The 20,318-nt window shown below is 41.8% G+C and overlaps 1 protein-coding gene across 3 annotated transcripts in view; it reads right to left on the minus strand.

The window, feature by feature from the left end:
* The window catches only part of NGLY1 (N-glycanase 1), a 60,888-nt gene continuing 41,815 nt past the window's right edge, over positions 1,246-20,318 (minus strand). For 2 of the 3 annotated variants that reach the window (XM_018041963.1, XM_018041964.1), the window contains exons 6-12: positions 19,490-19,611; positions 18,183-18,328; positions 16,415-16,525; positions 14,339-14,503; positions 8,572-8,757; positions 2,537-2,714; positions 1,246-2,155 (exon numbers count right to left, since the gene is read on the minus strand). In XM_018041963.1, coding sequence (XP_017897452.1) covers positions 1,980-2,155; positions 2,537-2,714; positions 8,572-8,757; positions 14,339-14,503; positions 16,415-16,525; positions 18,183-18,328; positions 19,490-19,611 — 1,084 coding nt within the window. In that variant the 3' untranslated portion in view covers positions 1,246-1,979. The remainder of the gene's footprint in view (positions 2,156-2,536; positions 2,715-8,571; positions 8,758-14,338; positions 14,504-16,414; positions 16,526-18,182; positions 18,329-19,489; positions 19,612-20,318) is intronic. The other variant, XM_018041965.1, reaches the window with a different exon arrangement.

The raw sequence follows: 20,318 nt of genomic DNA on the forward strand, positions 1-20,318 counted from the left end.
GAAGTTAACTGCATGATGACCAGACTGTAGCCACGACATTGTTGCTGTTCAGTCGCTCAGTCGTGTCTGACTCTTTGTGATCCCACGGACTGTAGCACGCCAGGCTTTAGTCCATGACAGAAGCTGTCAGTTCTGAGAACTGGTTTCAATGAAATGGGAACAAATCAACCCAGGAAGTGAAAACTAACTGTACCTAAAACAATCAAGATGATGCTGGTCAGACCACTGATGACCAATTTCCCGTTCTCCTCCTGCCCCCAATCCCTCCCAGCATCAGGGTCTTTTCCAAGGAGTCAGTTCTGTGCATCAGGTGGCCAAAGGACTGGAGTTTCAGCTTCAGCACCAGTCCTTTCAGTGAATATTCAGGACTGACTTCCTTTAGGATGGACTGGTTGGATCACCTTGCAGTCCAAGGGACTCTCAAGAGTCTTCTCCAACACCACAGTTCAAAAGCATCAATTCTTCGGCACTCAGCTTTCTTTATGGTCCAACTCTCACATCCACACATGCCTACTGGGCAAACCATAGCTTTGACTAGACGGACCTTTGTTGGCAAAGTGATGTCTCTGCTTTTTAATGTATTGTCTAGGTTTGTCATAGCTTTTCTTTCAAGGAGCAAGGGTCTTTATGAGACTGCTTGTCCCGCTCCAGTTTTTCTCACAAGGAGTGTTGGTCCATTTACCATCCAAATGTTTACTGTGCCGAAACCAGACACTTCACAAGATAGGTGGGAGTCAGATCCCCCCAAGTTTACCTATTTGGCCACTCCATGATCTGTGATTAACTTCAGAGTTTGAGAGTTCCAGAAAAATTTCTAATATTCAAGACATATTAATAAATTTAGAGGTACAAGCTACCTTTCTTTTAAATCTAAGTTTTCAGCAAGAAAGTGATCCTCAACAGAGTTTGACTACAATTAAAAACAAAATAGAATACCATTGTTTCAGAATTTCGGTAGGTATTTTATAATGCTTGTAAATGCATTACTGGGCAGACACAGGATGAGAAAGTCTGAGAAGGTACTTTTCTGGCCTGGAGAGCTGGGAAGGCCCTCTGTAGACTGTCAACACAGGCCTCTGCAGGCTGGGAATGCAGGGGTCATCTTTCTCACCGCCCTCACAGCGCTCTTGCACACAAACACTTCACACATGTTCACGAAGTTTAACTGGAGAAGTTACACCCAACATAGCATGAAAACTCTTGATACATTGTATGGATACTGAATAATACAGTTACATAGTTTCAAAGTCAAGAAAAAACATTTTATTCAATGAGGTAGATAAAAATACTCAAAAATAAACTCAACAGTAAAGCATTTTCAGAAGTGTCCACATACCATGGATTTACAATGTATCTTTGAATTTATGCAATGTTGTTTTCATAATTCTTGGCTATTCAAGTGGTTTTCAATATTTAGCATACTTAAGATTTTTATTTAGCCAAAGTAACCACTAAAAAGATGTAACGCAAAATAATTTATTTAAATGCCTACATATTTACAATCATAAAAATTTTCATGCATTATAACATGAGATACATGTTCACATTTATTATAAATTTAAAATCTTAGGAGATCTATTTCAGCTACTTATGGAAAAAGTAAAGGCTGATCAGAAACTGTCGAATTACTATTATTAGCTGAAGATTTTATCATAATCCTGAATAGATTTAGTCATGAACATCTTCCCTTTACTTTTAAAGCCAACAATTACAATTTTTAAGTTAAATTCTCATAGTAGGGCAGTAAGATTTCACTCCAAATCAGAGTCACATATGGAAGGGAGCTTTTAATTCGAGGTTTCATTATGGTCCATGGTATAAAGATATATTTTCATGAGGGTTACATGATGGATAGCCAACAGGGAAATGTGCTACCAGAGGGGAGCAGACTGCCAACTAAGCATGCATGGCACCAACAGACTACTTTAGAACAAGCTGTGTCCTTGATTACTGCCAGCTTCTCTGTAATGTTCAGGTTCTCAAAGGTCACTGAATTTTATAATTATCTCCAAACAATTTTCTTCATGGTCGTTTAAGCTTTGTCTAAACAGCTGGGTGTGTTGCCAAGCAACAGCACCGTCTCCTCTGCTTAATTCTGCTTCGAGAATAACTTCAGTGGCCCCAGAAAAGTCGTGATAGGAGCGAAGCGTTTTATCTATTTGAGGAAAAAAAAATTAATACCTTGCTTTTGATAAGAACACAGAGATAGCTTTGAATGCATTTTACATAACTACCTTATAGGTAAAAATCAACCCTTAAAAAATTAAATACAAATTTTTCTTTATGGAAGAAATGTGTCCTCTGAAAAAGGAATGATTTTTCTCTTTCCATTTGTGCTTTACAATAAGAAACAAGGCCTTTTATTATAATGAGGTTAAAGTACAGGTTTTAACTGAAACTTTTTTTTTTTTTTAACTGTAGTAGTATGAATAACTCCAGGGTAAGAAAAACCCTTAACTACACTTCAAATAAGTACAATTGCTCTTCAGAGCATTAAACACACCCTTCATGATTAGTTCTCCAGTCAGATGCTTACCGCCTGTCAGTTCTACGTGTGCGGCATTAGATCTCAGTTTCCACTGTACCGTTCCGGTCTCAAAGGTCTGACTACTTGTCCGAATGGAAATACTATCTACTTTTAGGCCAACTGACCCACATTCAAACTTCCAGGAAATGTAAGCGTAAGATGATCCTTCCTTGCGGGCTAAATACACCTGTAAAGAGGGAGGGGAAAAACAGACTGTCAGAAATAATCAAACAGTGCAGGAGCACAGATCGTCGGAGTCTGTCACATGTACTATGAACAACTGGTTATTAAAAACCTCATTTTTCTCCACTGCAAAGATTTTTGGAGAAGGCAATGGCACCCCACTCCAGTACTCCTGCCTGGGAAATCCCATGGGCGGAGGAGCCTGGTAGGCTTCAGTCCATGGGGTCTCGAAGAGTCGGACACAACTGAGCGAGTTCACTTTCACTCTTCACTTTCATGCACTGGAGAAGGAAATGGCAACCCACTCCAGTGTTCTTGCCTGGAGAATCCCAGGGACTGGGAAGCCTGGTGGGCTGCCATCTATGGGGTCGCAGAGTTGGACACGACTGAAGTGACTTAGCAGCTTAGCAAAGATTTTTACTGCTAACAATTTTTCATGTTACTAGCATCTCTTGCTAGGGATGGAAGGTAATAGTTGAATGATAGGTGCATCAATTAGTATAGCCCTAAGGCTGCCCACTAACCAAATTTTGGTGAATTATATTCTTTTAAGTGATTAAGTCCAGCTATTTAAAATGAACTTTATGATGACTATGGATGAAAATGAAGAGTCCTCTTAAATGCAATTATTCCTTAATTTATCTTTTCTAAGCCTGGGTTTTCAGATAAGCTTTCCTAGAATGAGATGGGCCATACACTATAAACCAAGAGATACCTCAGTTACTGCTAAAGTAATGGTGCTGGTTAAAAAGGTCATGTCCACGCTCCTCTCGTGCCTCTCTGAACAGGACGCTCCCCAGGCCTCTGCCATCAGCGCCCTGACCAACATGCTAGAGGAGGCGTCCAGGTTCACCGAAGCCTCCAGTCCATCTGCTCTCACAGGTTCATCTACACTCTGCAAATGCTGATATGAAAACAGATGTCCACTCACCCCGGCTCAACCCCCTGAGAATCTGACTCTCTAATCATTTATGCTCAGTGTCCAAACTCCCCACACAACAATCTGGGCATTGTAAGTCTTGGGGGGAAAAAGAAAACAAAACCAAAAACCTCTTTCCTGGTCAATATGGCCACGACTTTACTCTCATTTTTCTGCACCTGCCTAATTAACGCTTTTAAACCCCACTTCCTTCCTATCACTTGCCTGGTCTAAAACTCACAGCAAGTGCCTGCCTCTCACATTACATCCAAACTCCTGGCTTTCATGGTCCTCCAGAATTTCATCCCACCTTGAACTGCCAATACTCTGTAACCCAAGTATAACTATTTCATTTCAGATGTACCTGTATTATGTAACTTACCCAAATCATAAACTACTCTCTAGGGCATAGGTTCTAGATTTACAGGGTTTAATAAACAGTATTTATTTGTATCAGAAACCTGCACATGCGCACACACACACACTCTCAGAAACATCTAATCTACTTCTCTGGGGCAAACAGCTGGAAGTACCACAAGAAACACACCTGCCATCCAATTCCATACTATTCCAGCTTTCAGTCAAGTAAGAAGTCAATCACTGTCAGCATGCTATTGATATTTCATTCTATTTGGCGACCTATAGTTAGTTTTCTTCCAGGTTAAATGTGTCAGCTAATTTGAGTTCTCAGAATTAGCAAGGTGGCGATAATAAAATCATTAAACAATCAGTCTCCAAGGAAAACGACTTAACCTCCTGAGACCAGAAATACACACCCACCTACTGCTGTTCTGCAGAGCAGACCCAGGCATGGGCGCTGCCACCTGCCCGACTCCAGGACCTTGGCCCGCGGTTGGCCACCGCAGCCTCCCTGCAGCTGTCTGCAAGGGGACCTGGGCTCAGGGCTGCACCTGTGCTCCTGGGGGCCAGAGGGTTCACCTCTGCTGAACGACAGGGCCTCTATGGGTTATCCATGACTTAACTACTCCTCCAAAGCAGAGGTTAGTAAAGGAGGTCATCTGAAAACAATGAGCCAAACAGAGGGGTTACTAGAAGAAAGGTGGTGGAAAGAAATGAAAAGACTGGGGGAAAGTGATCTTACTTCTGTGTGTCTTCTACGTCCTGTGTTTTCACAGCTCAGTAGCTTCAAATGCCCCCCATAAAAGTGTAGGCATGTAAAACAGGATAGGCTAAAGTCAGGTTAACTTCAAATTTCGAGGTGCCCCTAAGACCTGCCTTCATTGTATCAGGTGGGTCTGGGCCAGAACTGTTTTAACTATCACAAAAGGTTTCCGATAGCTATTGAACCTGTCTAAGAATTGCTTTTTCTAAGACTCACATTTTTTAGTTCTAAAGGCATCAGTTTTTAATGACTCTAAAAAGCTAAAAGACGGAATTCATCACTGAATTCTTAAATGCTTAAATAAACCTTTAAACACACTGTGAGCAAATAAAAGTTCCCTTAGGTTAAAGGAAGAGCACATGGAGATAAAACAGGTCTGATTTCTGTTGAAAATTCATGTCATCTTTTTTGCACAATATATTCTATCTGTAGCATTTTAGCCAACTTATTTAACTCAGCATTTTTAGAGCCAGTAGGATGTTACTATATACAGTATACTCAAGTTTGGTAACTTGAAATCAAAACAACAGGATTTACATAAACCTCCAATTGTGGTCCTGTCTATGTGTAAAACCAACAGAGCTAATAATTATAATTTATTTAGAAGAAAAAAATACTTTATAACCTCTTAGTCAACTATTTGCTCTAAAGGTGAAAAAAAGCACTTCTGTAACTGCTGCCTGTTGCAAACTCCTGTCTGTGTGTTGCCTTTTAAGCTCACAGGTGAGGCACCCTGGTCCCACTCCGGCATCTGTGAGAACAGAAGGCACAAGACCGCCTGCGAAGAGGGGCGAGATTGCCGGAGTGGGGTCAAGCCGTGCTGCTCACAAGGTACCCTGACAGAACCGGTCCTGCGGGCTGTGGCCATGACCACTGCTCTCGAGACTGAGAACAACGTGCAGGTCAGCTCCCTCCCGTATCTCCCATTCTTGTGAAGACCTTCACGGAACGATCTTCTGATGACTACACGCCAGGCTGGTCAGCTCGCTGCTCCGGTTTCCTGGAGGTCTGGTGTGTACTGCTCTTGTCTGAAGTGGTTCTCTAGCATGCTCTTAAAAATCAGCATTCTGCTGAGGCTGCTGAATGAGCTCTAAGTTCACCGTGTAGTCAGTCATGCCTGCATCTCCAGCAGAGCAGCTGTATTTCAAGTCTTCCTCCAATGCGAGTTCACTGCCCTTGCTCAGGAATCTTATTTCTGGTTATCCCATTTCCTCGCTGAGGTCCATCATGAACACCATCAGTTCCCACTGTCTGGTCCATGCCTCCCGTGCTTCCATTCGCAGCCTACGAATGGCCAGTGTGACGATGGGCTTCCCTCGCCTGAACGCCTGCGTGGTTTCCTACTGCATAACTGCAAGGTCACTCAAGCCCCTGGGGCCTGACCCATCCACCCCTCCAACCTTACTTCCCCGTATTCCCCACGACCCCCTCTTCTCTGAACCTGCCAGCTGTTTCTCAGGTTGGTGTGTTTGCATATAGTGTTTCTCACACTGCACTCTGAGAGGCTCCTCTGCTGCTGGCCTTGGCAGCGCAGAACTCCCTTCCCCTGCCAGGCCTTCCAGGACCTGGCGGCTCCTCTGTCTCACATGGCGCTTCCCTCGCTTGTCTCTGCAGCCGGTCCGCGTGTCTTCCTCTGGCACAAGCGGACCCTTGCTTCAAGTCTGTCTCGAAATTCACCACTAGATCCTAAAAGCTAAGCACAGCACCTGATTCTGAATGACTGCATCAATTCCTGACATCATGTCATGCATCAAAAAGCACTAACTCTAGTTGCAAAGAGAATAACACTGTTCAAAAATACAGAGCATCTAAGAACATTTAAAAAGTGCCCTTAAAAAGTGAACTCTTCAGTAAACTCTAGCTTTTTATGTTCCTTTCAAATCCAGACATCGTTGAACGGTATATTTGTAAGCAGTAAAATTCAGCAAGTCTCTGTACTTCTGGGAGAGGGAAAGGTCTTTTCTCAACACCCACCGACCGGCTGCACGTGCCCTGCCATGGCCCCCGCGAGGAAGAGTGTGGGGAGACAGGTCCTGCTTCTGGTGCAGTCAGAGTCCCTAGTGGGGAACTAGGAAAGAGCGAAAATACAGGTGCAAGTGGAAAACCCACGTTTTTAATGGCAACATATTACTTCTGAATTACCAGTTTCTACACGTACAGTTACAATTCTAGCATTTTTCATTTAGAACTGGAAATGTATTCATTCAGCTTTTAAAAAATAACAAAACAGGGCCCCTTGTAAAAGTATATGAAGGCACACACTTAAGTAGGCGTGTCTGCATGCAATGGCCCTCACATCTCATTTACCTTACTCAGAAGCTTTCTCACACAATACACCCGCCCCGGCTGTGAGATCTACTCAGAGCTCTAGAAGCACCTGCCACTCCTGTCTGACCACACCTCTCTCCTTCCAGCGCTGGGCTCCAGTGCCGCCCACTCCACGGAGCTCTCTCTGCCGGCTCCCACACCCAGGGCGTGTCTCCCTCCGGGAGTTTCCAGGCCAGTGCGCTTGCGTCCTTGCGGGCACAGCAGGCGCTTGGCCCTCACCTGCAGGTGGACGGTTGCAGGTCAGGACCGAGAGCCTGCCACAGACCGCCTCTGCTCCCCGCACAGCAGTTCCTCCAGCACGCTGGGCTCCGTGCGGGAGCCAGCAGACAAGCCCTTGGTAAGAGCCACATCTGCCCCTTCCTGCTTTCTGTTCAGAGCAACCCTGCAGCTGAGGACAGTCTTTTAGGAGTCCATCCTTGCTCATCAACAAGTCAATTACAGATACACCCATCTGGAAACTTTAAGTCTTGTTTTATCTATGTCCTTCTCTAACTAAAGAATTAAATTCCTACATCTACAATCTCAATAAGCCTATAAATCATTTTTAGCATATTACAAAAACATGGTCAAAATGCACATCAATTTAAGTTTAGGAGACAAACTTGTGGGGAAAGAGAGAAGCAAGCAGGGATCTTATCGGTGTGCACCCTTTGCATGCTGGGGAACGCCTAGCACAAGGATAAGCATGGTGCAGATGCTCAGAAACATCAGCAGCTGCTCCTCCGTGACTCTCCTGCTACATCCACTTGAGTGTCTCACAAGTGAACGACTTCGCACCTCTCACTTGGCAAGTTAAAGAGGCCCATAAGCTCGTTCACTCCCATGAAATCTATCAGTATAGGGTCAGACCTAGCGAGGGCATGTGAGTAGCTCTGCACTTATTTTTGGTGAGTTTTTCTAAGGGAGGGGGTAGTTTAAAAGCAAAGCCTCTTTCTTATTACAGATAACATGAGACAACAATGTACACGTTGGTATAATGAACCACCACAGTCCCAGCAGCCGTTTCTTCCATTATTCTAGAGGAAACAAGAAATAAACCAATCTTGCTGCTCAACCAGCCATAATCCCTTGAAATGGAAGCATGTCAAATGGTTAGCTCTTGGGATTCTAAACTAAATGTTATGGTAGCTAGTAGCTTGCTTTGTAGCAGGCAATTAATACACATCCACAAAGGAAATGGGTAATAATATACTCCATATACTCATGCAAAAACTAGTTACATGAGTTGCTCATACACATGAATTTTTTTTCCCCCACAAAAGAATTAAATTCGGCCTCTGATGAAAACAGGTACTTTCTTGATACACACACACAAATTTCTAATGGACTTTTCATTAAACATTGGGAGCAGGATCTTCTTTTACAAGTTTAAGGATAACTAAACATAATTCTCATATCAGTTTTTACATTAAGACCAAGTGACAAATGAAGCCCATCTCTATTTGTTTAAAGAATGACTGAGATTTTAAAGAGTTTCATGCATTACGTTACCATGTTCCAGTCTGTTTCAACTTTTCTGAATATGGATTCCATTCTCCACACACCATTCTCCCATCCAGAAATGGTTTGGTTATTACTTGAAACTCGGACGTAATAATTTTTTACAATATTATAGCAAAGGTGGAGCTGTTTGGAAATCTTCTCATTTTCAGAGGGGATGAACAGGGTTTCTTTACTCTTGGAAAAAAAAGAAGAATTAGTTTTTCAACATAATAGAAAACAGGCGCACAAAGAGGTACCGCTATGGAGAAGGGTGAAGTGATCCTTCAACGGGCAAGTGTGGTGGCGCCGCTGGGGAATTCGGAAATTCTCTTACAGGTTAAACATCATCAGTGTGGCGCTGACAGAGCAACAGACATTACTAAGCAGAAAACAAGAAACATAAACTGCAGCTGTGACTTACATTTTGGGGACTGTGCGTCAACATGAATTCACTCCCACCACCACCGCTTAACTGGACACCAGTCGTCTCCTACAGCTGTTCCTAGCTTTCGACTCAACCTCTCCACACAGGTCTAAATGACTGCTAAGGACTAAGTGGGGCACATCACTCACTTGCCTACCTCGCTGCACTGACCTCCTGCTGCACTGAGACCCTAGGCCCCTGCGAAGGTGGCCGCACACGGCTCGTCCTCCGAGACCTCCCCCACCTGACCCCACACTCCTCCTCCCTGCTGCCTCCATGCCCCCACTGTGTCCCTCCTCCTTTAGCTCCTTACAAAGCCAGCTCCTTCCTGCCTCGGGGCCCTGACACATGCATTTGGAAGGCGGTGCTTGCTACTCTCCAGCTACGTGACTCTTTCTTCCCCTCCAGGCCGCAGCCAAAAGTCATTTCATCAGCGTCCTTTCCTGATGCTAGAAGCGAGGACAGGATAGCTGGAAACGATCTTCTGCACGGGGTGAAATTGCTACAAAACTTATACCTTAAAATTGCAGGCAATTTTGCATTCTCTTACAAAATAAATAGTTTCTTTTAATGCAAAATAGTCCCCTAAATTCCTGTAGTCACTGAGTGAATCTACAGTTTGAGAAAGATGCTGCGTTTACCCTGCGTTTGCATGGCACCGACACCATGCCCCCTTCTCCCTTACACATGAGCACAGACGCCTGCGGGTCAGGTCAGTCCTCCTTGGTAGGGGGGATGGGGAGGTGCCCTGTGGCAGCCTCCCTGGTCTCACCCATGAGAGGCCAGTGGGACCACCCCTCTCAGTTCTAACACCAGAAATGTCCCAGACACCGCACCAAATGTCTCCTGGAAGGTAACATCACCCACTGCTGAGAACCACTGCTCTAGTCTGTATCAATGTCTTGCTTTTTAACTAATCATTGACTAATCAATCAAGATACTAGGCAATGCTTTCTTTTGGGGGGGTTAAACACTGGGTACCAGGTATTAACCAATGTGAAAACTTCAAATGTACAAGGCAAACTAGTACAGCCACTATGGAGAACAGTGTGGAGATTCTTTAAAAAACTAGAAATAGAACTGCCTTTTGACCCAGCAATCCCACTGCTAGGCATACACAACGAGGAAACCACAATTGAAAGAGACACGTGTACCCCAATGTTCATCGCAGCACTGTTTATAATAGCCAGGACATGGAAGCAACCTCGATGTCCATCAGCAGACGAATGGATAAGAAAGTTGTGGTACATATACACAATGGAGTATTACTCAGCCATTAAAAATAATACATTTGAATCAGTTCTAATGAGGTGGATGGACTGGAGCCGATTATACAGAGTGAAGTAACCCAGAAAGAAAAACACCAATACAGTATACTAACACATATATATGGAATTTAGAAAGATGGTAACGATAATGCTGTATGCGAGACAGCAAAAGAGACACAGATGTATAGAACAGTCTTTTGGACTCTGGGAGAGGGTGAGGATGGGGTGATTTGGGAGAATGGCATTGAAACATGTATAATATCATATAAGAAACGAATTGCCAGTCCAGGTTCAATGCAGGATACAGGATGCTTGGGGCTGGTGCACTGGGATGACCCAGAGGGATGGTATGGGGAGGGAGGTGGGAGGGGGGGTTCAGGATGGGGAACACGTGTACATCTGTGGCGGATTCATGTTGATGTATGGCAAAACCAATACAATAAAGTAAAAAATAAATTTAAAAAATAAATAAATAAAAGTTAAGAAAAAAAAGAAAATAGACATTGTAAGTAAAATAACTGGAAAATTAAAAAGAAAACAAACAAATGTACAAAGATTAGTAAGTAGAATATAAAATATCTTAGAAAGTATTTACAAATGTATAAATAAGAAGATAATTCCCTAGAACCTGTGATTATTATTGCCACAAAGATAAGGTAAAAAATAAAATCAGTTTATTATTTTTAGAAGGTGATTTTCTAAATATCAATTAGTATACTAGCAGATAACAATACTTCCCCATTCTTCTCTTCTTTATCAAAGATATTTCATTATCAAAGATTTTCAGAGTACTGCCATAAACCAGACAGAATTAAAATTTTTAAGTAGCATTATCTACTACTTTACTAAATGATAATTAATTAAAAAGGGAAAAGAAAAATATGTATGTTACTGACTATATCATTTATAACATTAATATTTCATAAATGCTTTAAAATTTAAGGTTAAGACAAAACTCTTCCTGAAAATATCACTAATGTTTCCTTCTTTGTCCAGCTGATTTCAAGACATATAGTTCCCTAATTTTTTAGGACTGACTTTTAAAATAAACATCTATTTCTAAAGAGAAAAATGACTTTTAAAATTCACAGCTCTAAAATGATCTCCATAATTGAGAAATTTAAAATTTTTTCAAAAGGGAAAACAATCTGGGCATATAGCCCAATTCCTATTTTCAAAGTTTAATTAACTTATATGCCATGCAAGAGGAAGCACATTCATCCATGAAAAGAAAAAGAAATGAAGACCTAAATACCCATATTTTAAACTGAACACAGCTGTGAGTGACACCGGCTCTTTTCAAATTGGCTTCACTTAGATCTCTACTTGTAATGAGCACTGCATCAGCAGGGATGGGAGTTATCTGCTGAATTCAGATCGTTATTCTATGGCTGAACCACCACTTCTAACTGCCTGCTAAATATGATGAGATAAATTTAAAAGTAAACGATGTTGACTAGGGATAATTCGCCACTCTTCCTTTATTAGAGAAATGAGGTGTAATAACGGCAAATTTGGAAAAAGTAGATATAAAACTTTGGTAATTTTCCTTTCAAGCATTTTTCATTACTTATCTTCTTAGGCGTTTATAATAAATGCTTTCTAGTGAGTCAACTTTAAGCTCCCTAAGGGCAAAGAACTTTCTTAATGTCCATTACAGAGCACAATGCTTTCAGCTAGCATCTAACTCTAGGAATTATATTCCCATTGTTCATCACTTAATTTTGAGAGATTAACTGATAATATTTACAGAAAGTCTGACTATGTAACAGTACTCACACCAACAACAATTTCTAGCCAAAACTAGATGTGGTCAAGAATGTAGTAAGAAATGAACACTTTCACTAGCAGAATGACCCAGATTTCTATTATGTTCTCCACTTGTACTTAAAAAGTTTTCACAGCACTGAACAGGACTTCACAAAAGATGATATCTGAAAGTTTAAAGACAGACATTCAATGTCATTATTCAACACCAAAATGTAAATTTTAAAACAGGGGGGAAAAATGGTATATATGTAAAACTGAATCCCTCTGTTGTAAACCTGAAACTAGCACAACATTGTAAATCAACTAAACTTCGATAAAAAATAAATTATAAAAATCAGACTATAGCGTTTCCCTTGTGGTCCAGTGGTTAAGAATCCACCTTGCAATTCAGGGACAGTGGCTCCATCCTTGATTCGGGAAGATCCCATATGCTGCAGGACAATAAGCCCGTACACCACCACCACCACCGAAGCCTGCGAGCCGCAGAGCCTGCGCTCCACAAGAGAAGACGCCGCAGCGAGGAGCCCGCACACCACAGCTACAGAGCAGCTCCCACCTGGCACAACCAGAGCAAGCCCAGGCATGGCAGTGGAGAGCAGTCAGAAAGAGATAAAGCTAAAGAACAGAAAACCACCACAATTTCCAGAGAAAATTAGCTTCTTACAGAAAAAAATCACAGTATAATACTATATACCACTAGAAATGCTACCATGAAAAAGACAGGGAACCGCAAGTAAAGACATACAAAAATCTCACATTGCTGGGCAGAGTGCGAAGCGATTTGGAAGCCGCCGGTCCTCACACTCGGACCCGGCTCTTCTGCCCCGGGGTGTGCACCCACCTAAGCATACACAACGCTCACCAAAGACATGTCTGCATGTGTTCACAGCAGCAACGCTTAAAAAACCGAAGGGTAGTTGATTGACAACACTGCGTTAATTTCAGCTGTATGGCAAAGTGGTTCAATTATACATAGATAGGGCTTTCCAGGTGGCTCAGTGGGTAAACAATCTGTCTACAATGCAGGAGACGCAGAAGATGTGGGTTGATCCCTGGGTTGGGAAGATCCCCTGGAGGAGGGCATGGCAACCCACTCCCGTGTTCTTGCCTGGAGAATCCCATGCACAGAGGAGCCTGATGGACTACAGTCCATGGGGTCACAAAGAGACACGACTGAAGCAACTGAGCACAACAAAGACACAAACACAAACAGATGTCTGTTTTCAAATTATTTTCCATTATAGATTATTGCAAAACACTGAGTAGAGCTCTCTGTGCTATGCAGGAGAGCTTTGTCGTTTGTTTATTTTATATACAGTAGTGTGCCTCTCTCAGTCTCACACTCCTAACTTATACCCCCACCCCTTTCCCATTTGAGCAATCAGAAGGCTGTTTTCTATATGTGCAAAGTATGCTTCTATTTTGGAATAGATTCATTTGTATTATTTTTCAGATACCACATATAAGTGATATCATATAATATCTGTCTCTGGCTTACTTAGTATAATAATCAGTACATCCATCCATTGTTGCTAAAAATGGCACTATTTCATTATTTTTTAATGGCTGAATACTATTCCATTGTATAAATACAACACAACTTCTTTATCCATTAATCTGTTGATGGACACTTAGGCCGCTTCCATATCGGGTATCACTGTAAACAGCACAGTACAACAATTTTAAACCAAAATTGAGAAACAACCTAAATACCCTATAGTGACGTGGATAAATTACAGAATATCCACACAGTTGGTTATTATACAACAGTGAGAGTAAATGTACGATAAACACGCAGCAACAACTATGGATCTCACTAAATAATGTAAGAGAAAGAAACAGTCCACAGAAGAGTACATCCTGTGTGATTCTATTTACATAAGGCAGAATAACAGGCAAAACTAGTCCCTGATGTTAGAAACCAGGATAAAGGTCACTCCTAGGGGTGAAAGGTGGTGACTGGTCGTTTACTTCTCATTCTGGTTAGTGGTTATGTGTTTAACAGTTTGTGAAAATCTGTTAAGCTGTGCACTTATAATTCATGCATTTTCATGTACTTCAGTAAAAGTTATAACTGCACTAGAAATTTACATAAAGTAACAATAGAAAAGTCCCATTTTAACTGCTTTGCTAACTCCTGTGTGCAATTATACTATGTCAATCCATTATTAGCTCTCTTCAAATGTTTACACTTTGGAATAATTACTCTGCAAAGTTCATTGAAAGGTAGTGGTCAGCGGATTTTCTGCATGAAAAGGGTACAGGACAGAAGTGGGAAAGTGAGGAGGTTATCGGGCTGCAATGAAGCAAATACCTCTGGACCCGCTTCACCTCGGGCGACTCTCCAGGCCAAGGACCCAGACGTCCTTCCTCCAAGCTCTCCAGGCTGCGGGCTTTTGGGAGATATGAATTCGACAAGTTCCACAATGATCCTCTGAAGAAGTTCTTTCCTTCTGTTTTCTGACAAAGATACTTGCCTCTATAATTCAGGTTTAAAAACAAAAAGTCATTAAAGATTAAGAGAACACAGGAGTCCATCTGTAAGCATGACTATAATTAACACATTTGTATTTTAATAATGTCCAACGAACCAACTTTATCTTCATACATACAATTATTTGGAAAATAAAAACGACACTGTGCAAAGTTAAAAATGATTCTGTAACTTTCATGCTGAGAAATCATTTAGCACCCATATCCAATTTTCCACACCCTTTGCGTATGTGTGCATGTGTGTGTCCTCAGTCGTGTCTGACTCTTTGTGACCTCATAGACCATAGCCCTGGAGAAGGCAATGGCATCCCACTCCAGTCCTCTTGCCTGGAAAATCCCATGGACGGAGGAGCCTGGTGGGCTGCAGTCCATGGGGTTGCAAAGAGTCGGACACGACTGAGCACCTTCACTTTCACTTTTCAGTTTCCTGCATTGGAGAAGGAAATGGCAACCCACTCCGGTGTTCTTGCCTGGAGAATCCCAAGGATGGGGGAGCCTGGTGGGCTGCCATCTATGGGGTCACACAGAGTCGGACACGACTGAAGCAACTTAGCAGCAGCAGCAGCAGACCATAGCCCACCAGGATCCTCCATCCAAGGGATTTCCTAGGCAAAAACACTAGAGTGGGTTGCCACTCCTGCTCCAGGGGATCCTTCTGATCCAAGGATCGAACCCCTGGTCTCTTGCCATCTCCGGCACTGGCAAGTGGAATCTTGACCACTGTGCCACCTGGGGAGCCCTTCCATGTCCTCTGATGGCCCAGATTTTAAACAGAGGCAGAGGGTTCTGTTTCTGAGTAAGACCAGCTGTCCTGCTGAGAAGACGAGGAAAGCAGGGGACCACACACCCACACCACACCTGTTTGAATGCAACAGAAAGCTACCACGGTGGCCCGAGGGAAGAAGCAAACTGAGGAGAACTGAACTCCCTGCCAGGCACCTGCCACCTACCAACCAAACGGCAAGGGGAGCCACGCTCCCAGCAGGTGGGTGTGCTGGGACGCCGGGCACAGACGCAGCAGGCCCACCAGTGCTGGGGGCCAGTCTCCGAGTCCAGGCCCTTCCCAGGCTCCAGCGAACACCCGGGGTTTCAGCTGAGGCACTCGCAAAGGCTGCACACTAGGGGTATGGCAGAAGTCCAGGTAGGAGGAGACTCACCTCAGATCTCAGCCACTGTAAGGCGATCCGCCCTGTTCTAACTGCTTGCAAGATGCAAATTTAGTTGTTTTTTAAACCATGAAAAATATTAATAATACACATATATATAGTAAAAAAATTTCAGTACACAAAAGGATTAAAAAATCAAAGCTGAAACTTCCCTCTTGGACCCCTAATTCTCCTCAGAAATAAGCATAGTTAACAATTTCCTGTGCCTTCTTTCAGAAATTTTGCCACGTAGATACTTGCATGTAATAATATTCAAGTGACACTTAGAAAAATAAGGCTATATATCATATGTATTTTTTTTTAACAGGAGGATTGGTAAAGACTTTTACTTATTTGGTCACCCCTGGCAGCACATGTGATCTGAGCTCCCTGACCAGGGAACATGGGCATCGAGGCCATGCCCTCTGCATTAACAGAGTCTTCAACCACTGGACCTCCAGGCATGTCCAAGGCAAAATATTTATGTCAAGTATTAACATATACTGAATTTTTTTTTCACTTTGAAATGTGACAATTTAAGGCAAAAAAAAAAAAAAAAACACAAAAATACACCCACCCACAAAATTTAAAATGAGTCCTCAAAATTTTTAATGAAAAAAGGCATTTAATATATTTAAATATTTTTGTTTGTGTACTACTTCAAGAACTGCAATGGGTTAAAAAGTGGCTATTCTTGATTATATAAAAAATTTCAAATGTCCTCTCAAAAATGACAAACACCCATCACATACCTGCTTATTAAGTCCATTAATAGTTTCTCGAAGTAATTCCTCTTTAATTTCAGTTCTTCTAGAGATTACCTCTTCATGTTTACAAGAATATCGCCAAGTGACATCAACCACCTCGAATTACAAGACACAAATATTTAACAAGATTACAACCATCAATGTTAATTTGCTAAACACCTAGAAAGCATGTAATTCTTAAATAGAAATTTTTAAATGCTAATCTTTTCATTAAAATTTTTAAATCTGTAGAAAAAAATCAAATATGCGTTTTACTCATATTTTAACTGGTACACATCCAAGGAAGACTGTGATTAGGAGATAAAATTTTCCCAACAATTAGCTATCAAAATTTATCTACAAAGCTGATCTCATAAAATTCAAAAAACAAAAACTCCATTTTATTGTACTGAATATCTAAATGGTACATATATATATAAACATTATAGAACTGTTTCTTGGCAAAGGTGCAAAGATAATTCAGTAGACAAAATAATTTTTTTCAACAAATTGTGCTACAACAATTCATTATCCATATGCAAAGTAATGAATTTCAATTAACACCTTGGACTATACATAAAAGTTAACCCAAAATGGATCACAGACACAAATGTAAAACTAAAAGCATAAAACTTCTGGAAGAAAACTTAGGAGAAAACCCTTGTGGCTTGAGATAGGCAAACATCTCTTACACGTAACATCAAAAAGCAAGATCCACAAAAGAACAAATCGATAAACTGAACTTCATCGATTTATTCTCTTTCAAAATCATTAATAGAATTAAAAAGACAAGCCAGACAGGGAGAAAATCTTTGCGAAGCACATATCTGAAAAAGGACTTGTGTTCAGAATATATGAAGAACTCTCAAAACGCAAGAATAAGAAAATGAACCACTCAATTAAACAAACAAAAAAAAGGGCAAAGAGGAGAAATGGATGACAAACAAGTCCATAAAAAGCTGCTCAGTCTTCGTCCTTGAGGAAATGCACATGAAATCACTGCACATCTATTAAAAGAGCCAACAAGAAAAAGTCAGACCACACTGCTAGCAAGAGTATGGAGACACTGGGAACCCTCACACAGTGCTGGTGAGGAGAGAAAATGGCTTTGGAAAATAGGTGAGCTAACTTCTCAAAAAGTTAAAGTCACCTACCATGTGATTCAGTCATTCCACTTGTAGGCATTTACCAAAGAGAAAAGAAAGCCATGCTCATTCAAAGACTTGTGCCTTTATACTGTCATATAAAGACAATAGCGGCTGCACTGGAAATAGTAAAAAACTGGAAAAAACCCAAATGTCCATCAACAGGCAAATGGATAAACAAAGCATGGTACATTCATACAGTGGAATACTGCTCAGCAAAAGGATGAACAATTGATACATGAAAACACATAGAGGAATCTCAAGACAGTCACAATGAGTAAGATAAAAGCACCCCCCATCAAAGGGAATAAATGATTCCACTTATACACACAACTCCAGAAATACAGATTAATCTCTGGTCTCAGAAAATATCTGTGGGGGACTGCAGGGAGAGGGGCAAGGATGAGAGAAGACGAAGCAACAGGGAAACTGCAGGGATGACGAGTGTCTTCACGACTCCACTGCAAAGGTTATCTCAGGGGCGTGGACATAGGGCAACGCTTATTAAATTATACACTTCAAATATATGCTGCTTAGTCTATGTCAATTATACCTTCAAAAGCTGTCAAAATAGCAAACTAATTTTATTCTTAGGACCCATTCCACCCGCCCCCCCCACCATGTCCTACCTCGTCCTTAGAGAATGCTATGATGTAGGAGAGCTTCTTGCCCCAGCCAACCTCGTAGAGCAGGGGCTTGTCGCAGACGTCCTCGCATGAGTCGCAGTGCAGCCAGCGCTGCTGAGATGGAGAGTACACCTCGGTCCAGACGTGGTCTACACACGTGACGGGTGGGCGACAGGCAGCGGGGGTAGGAAACAAAAATTCAGTGTATAAAACCAGAAGGATCTTTGGTAACTGTACACACACCCAAGAGGAGAACCACACAGCAACAGGCAACACGGAACTTTAATGAGCAAGCCTGACCATTCTATGCTATACAAGACTCTAGAATGGCTGTTCTGATTTCTCTCTGAAATTTTGGAAAATGTCTTGGAAACTCTACTTCAGTAGAGTCAGTGTAAGGTTTCGTTAGAAATCATGTGAGCGAAAACTCTAAAAGGGGCAAACAAGCTGAACAACATCATCAAAAACATGGAGCTGAGACTTTCCTGGTGGTTCAGTGGTTAGGACTCCATGCTCCCACTGCAGGGGGCACGGGTTCAACCCCTGGTCAGGGGACTAGGATCCGGCATTCTGGCGGTACAGCCAATAAATAAATATTAACAAATGATCAATAAAATTTCCACTAAGCAACAATGCATCATCCTTTAAAAAAACAGTACACATAGCAATCAAGCAGCCCCTGGTACTTGGAAATTACGCCCATGAGTATTAAAATTTTAAAATTAAAAAAGCAAAAAACAAAAAACATGGGGCTAATACACACAGTTTGCTAATGTGAAGGAGTTAACTCCACTTTGGAACTGTAGACCAGCAGAGATCTAACAGTGGATGTCTGGTTATTCATGGTCTCTATTCGATTGTTAAAAAAAAAAAAACAACCCAAGTAACTATTAAGTGAAGCTTTCATTTTACCCTAAGAAAACAACAGAAACATACAAGTAAAAAAATCTAAGAACATGTAAGTGACACAAGTTATAAGTAAATAAAGACAATATAAATCTCACATGGCTTTTATTTTTTTATTGTATACTGAGTTAAAATTACTAAATCTTATAATCTCTACAAAAATAAAGAATTTCTAAAGAACATTATCGCACATGTTCTTATCCAAAGAGAAACAGCATGACTAAAAATGGCGTGGTATCTACAAACTGTTAAAGAATATTTATGATGCAAAGTACTAGCCACTAAAAAAAAAAGAAAAAGATCCCGTGCTCCCCATAAAAAAATCCTGTTACCTTACAGAAAGCAAGCGGAGCCTCAGACTGACAAGGCAGGAGTGTGCGCCCCAGCCTCCCCATGCCGCGCACCTGTGTAATCCCAGACGTAGCGGGCTTCGAAGCCCAGGGCTCGGCAGCACAGCATGAAGCAGTTGGCCCACTCCCCACACCGTCCACTTCTCGTCTCCAGAAGCTTTTCGGGATTATTATACCTGGTTTAAAGTAACAACAAAAAGTGCCGATTCATTATCAAAACCAAGAATTCTAAAGAATTTACACTGAAAGAAAGTGTTAGTCCCTCAGTCATGTCTGACCCTCTGTGAGCCCATGGACTGTAGCCTGCCAGGCTCCCCTGTCCATGGGATTCTCCAGGCAAGAACACTGGAGTGGGTAGCCATTTTCTCCTCCAGGGGATCTTCCCCACCCAGGGATTGAACTGGAGTCTCCTGAATTGTTGGCAGATTCTTTACTGTCTGAATCACGAGGGAAGCCACCTTTGTGCTAAACAGTAATATTTCTTAACTTCATATTCTTAAAGAACGATTTCAGAGTCTAGAATGTGAGAGGCACTGTGCTAGAATCCTGGGTGAAAAATGACTAAACACTGGTACACAGCCTTCAGGAGCTTACAGTCCTGAGAGAGAAAAGGACAGAATACAGATAATTTCAGTACATGACAGGACATGATACAAGCCACACAACAGGTCAGAATCGGTGTTATGGGACAGGGTTCAGGGAGGAGACACTGCCCCTGAACTGGGCCTTGCAGGACAGGCAGGCTTTGGAGAGACAGAGATTCTCTGCGAAATCTGCTTTAAGCATGAGTGTTAGCCTAATAAGTGGTATAATTAGCTCACTGTACTTAAACAACTTTAATAAACTGCTCAATAAAGATTTGAAAGCTTAGCTGAACTCAATT

The sequence above is a fragment of the Capra hircus genome, chromosome 27 (genome assembly GCF_001704415.2).
Source record: "Capra hircus breed San Clemente chromosome 27, ASM170441v1, whole genome shotgun sequence".
In the NCBI taxonomy this organism is placed as follows: Eukaryota; Metazoa; Chordata; class Mammalia; order Artiodactyla; family Bovidae; genus Capra; species Capra hircus.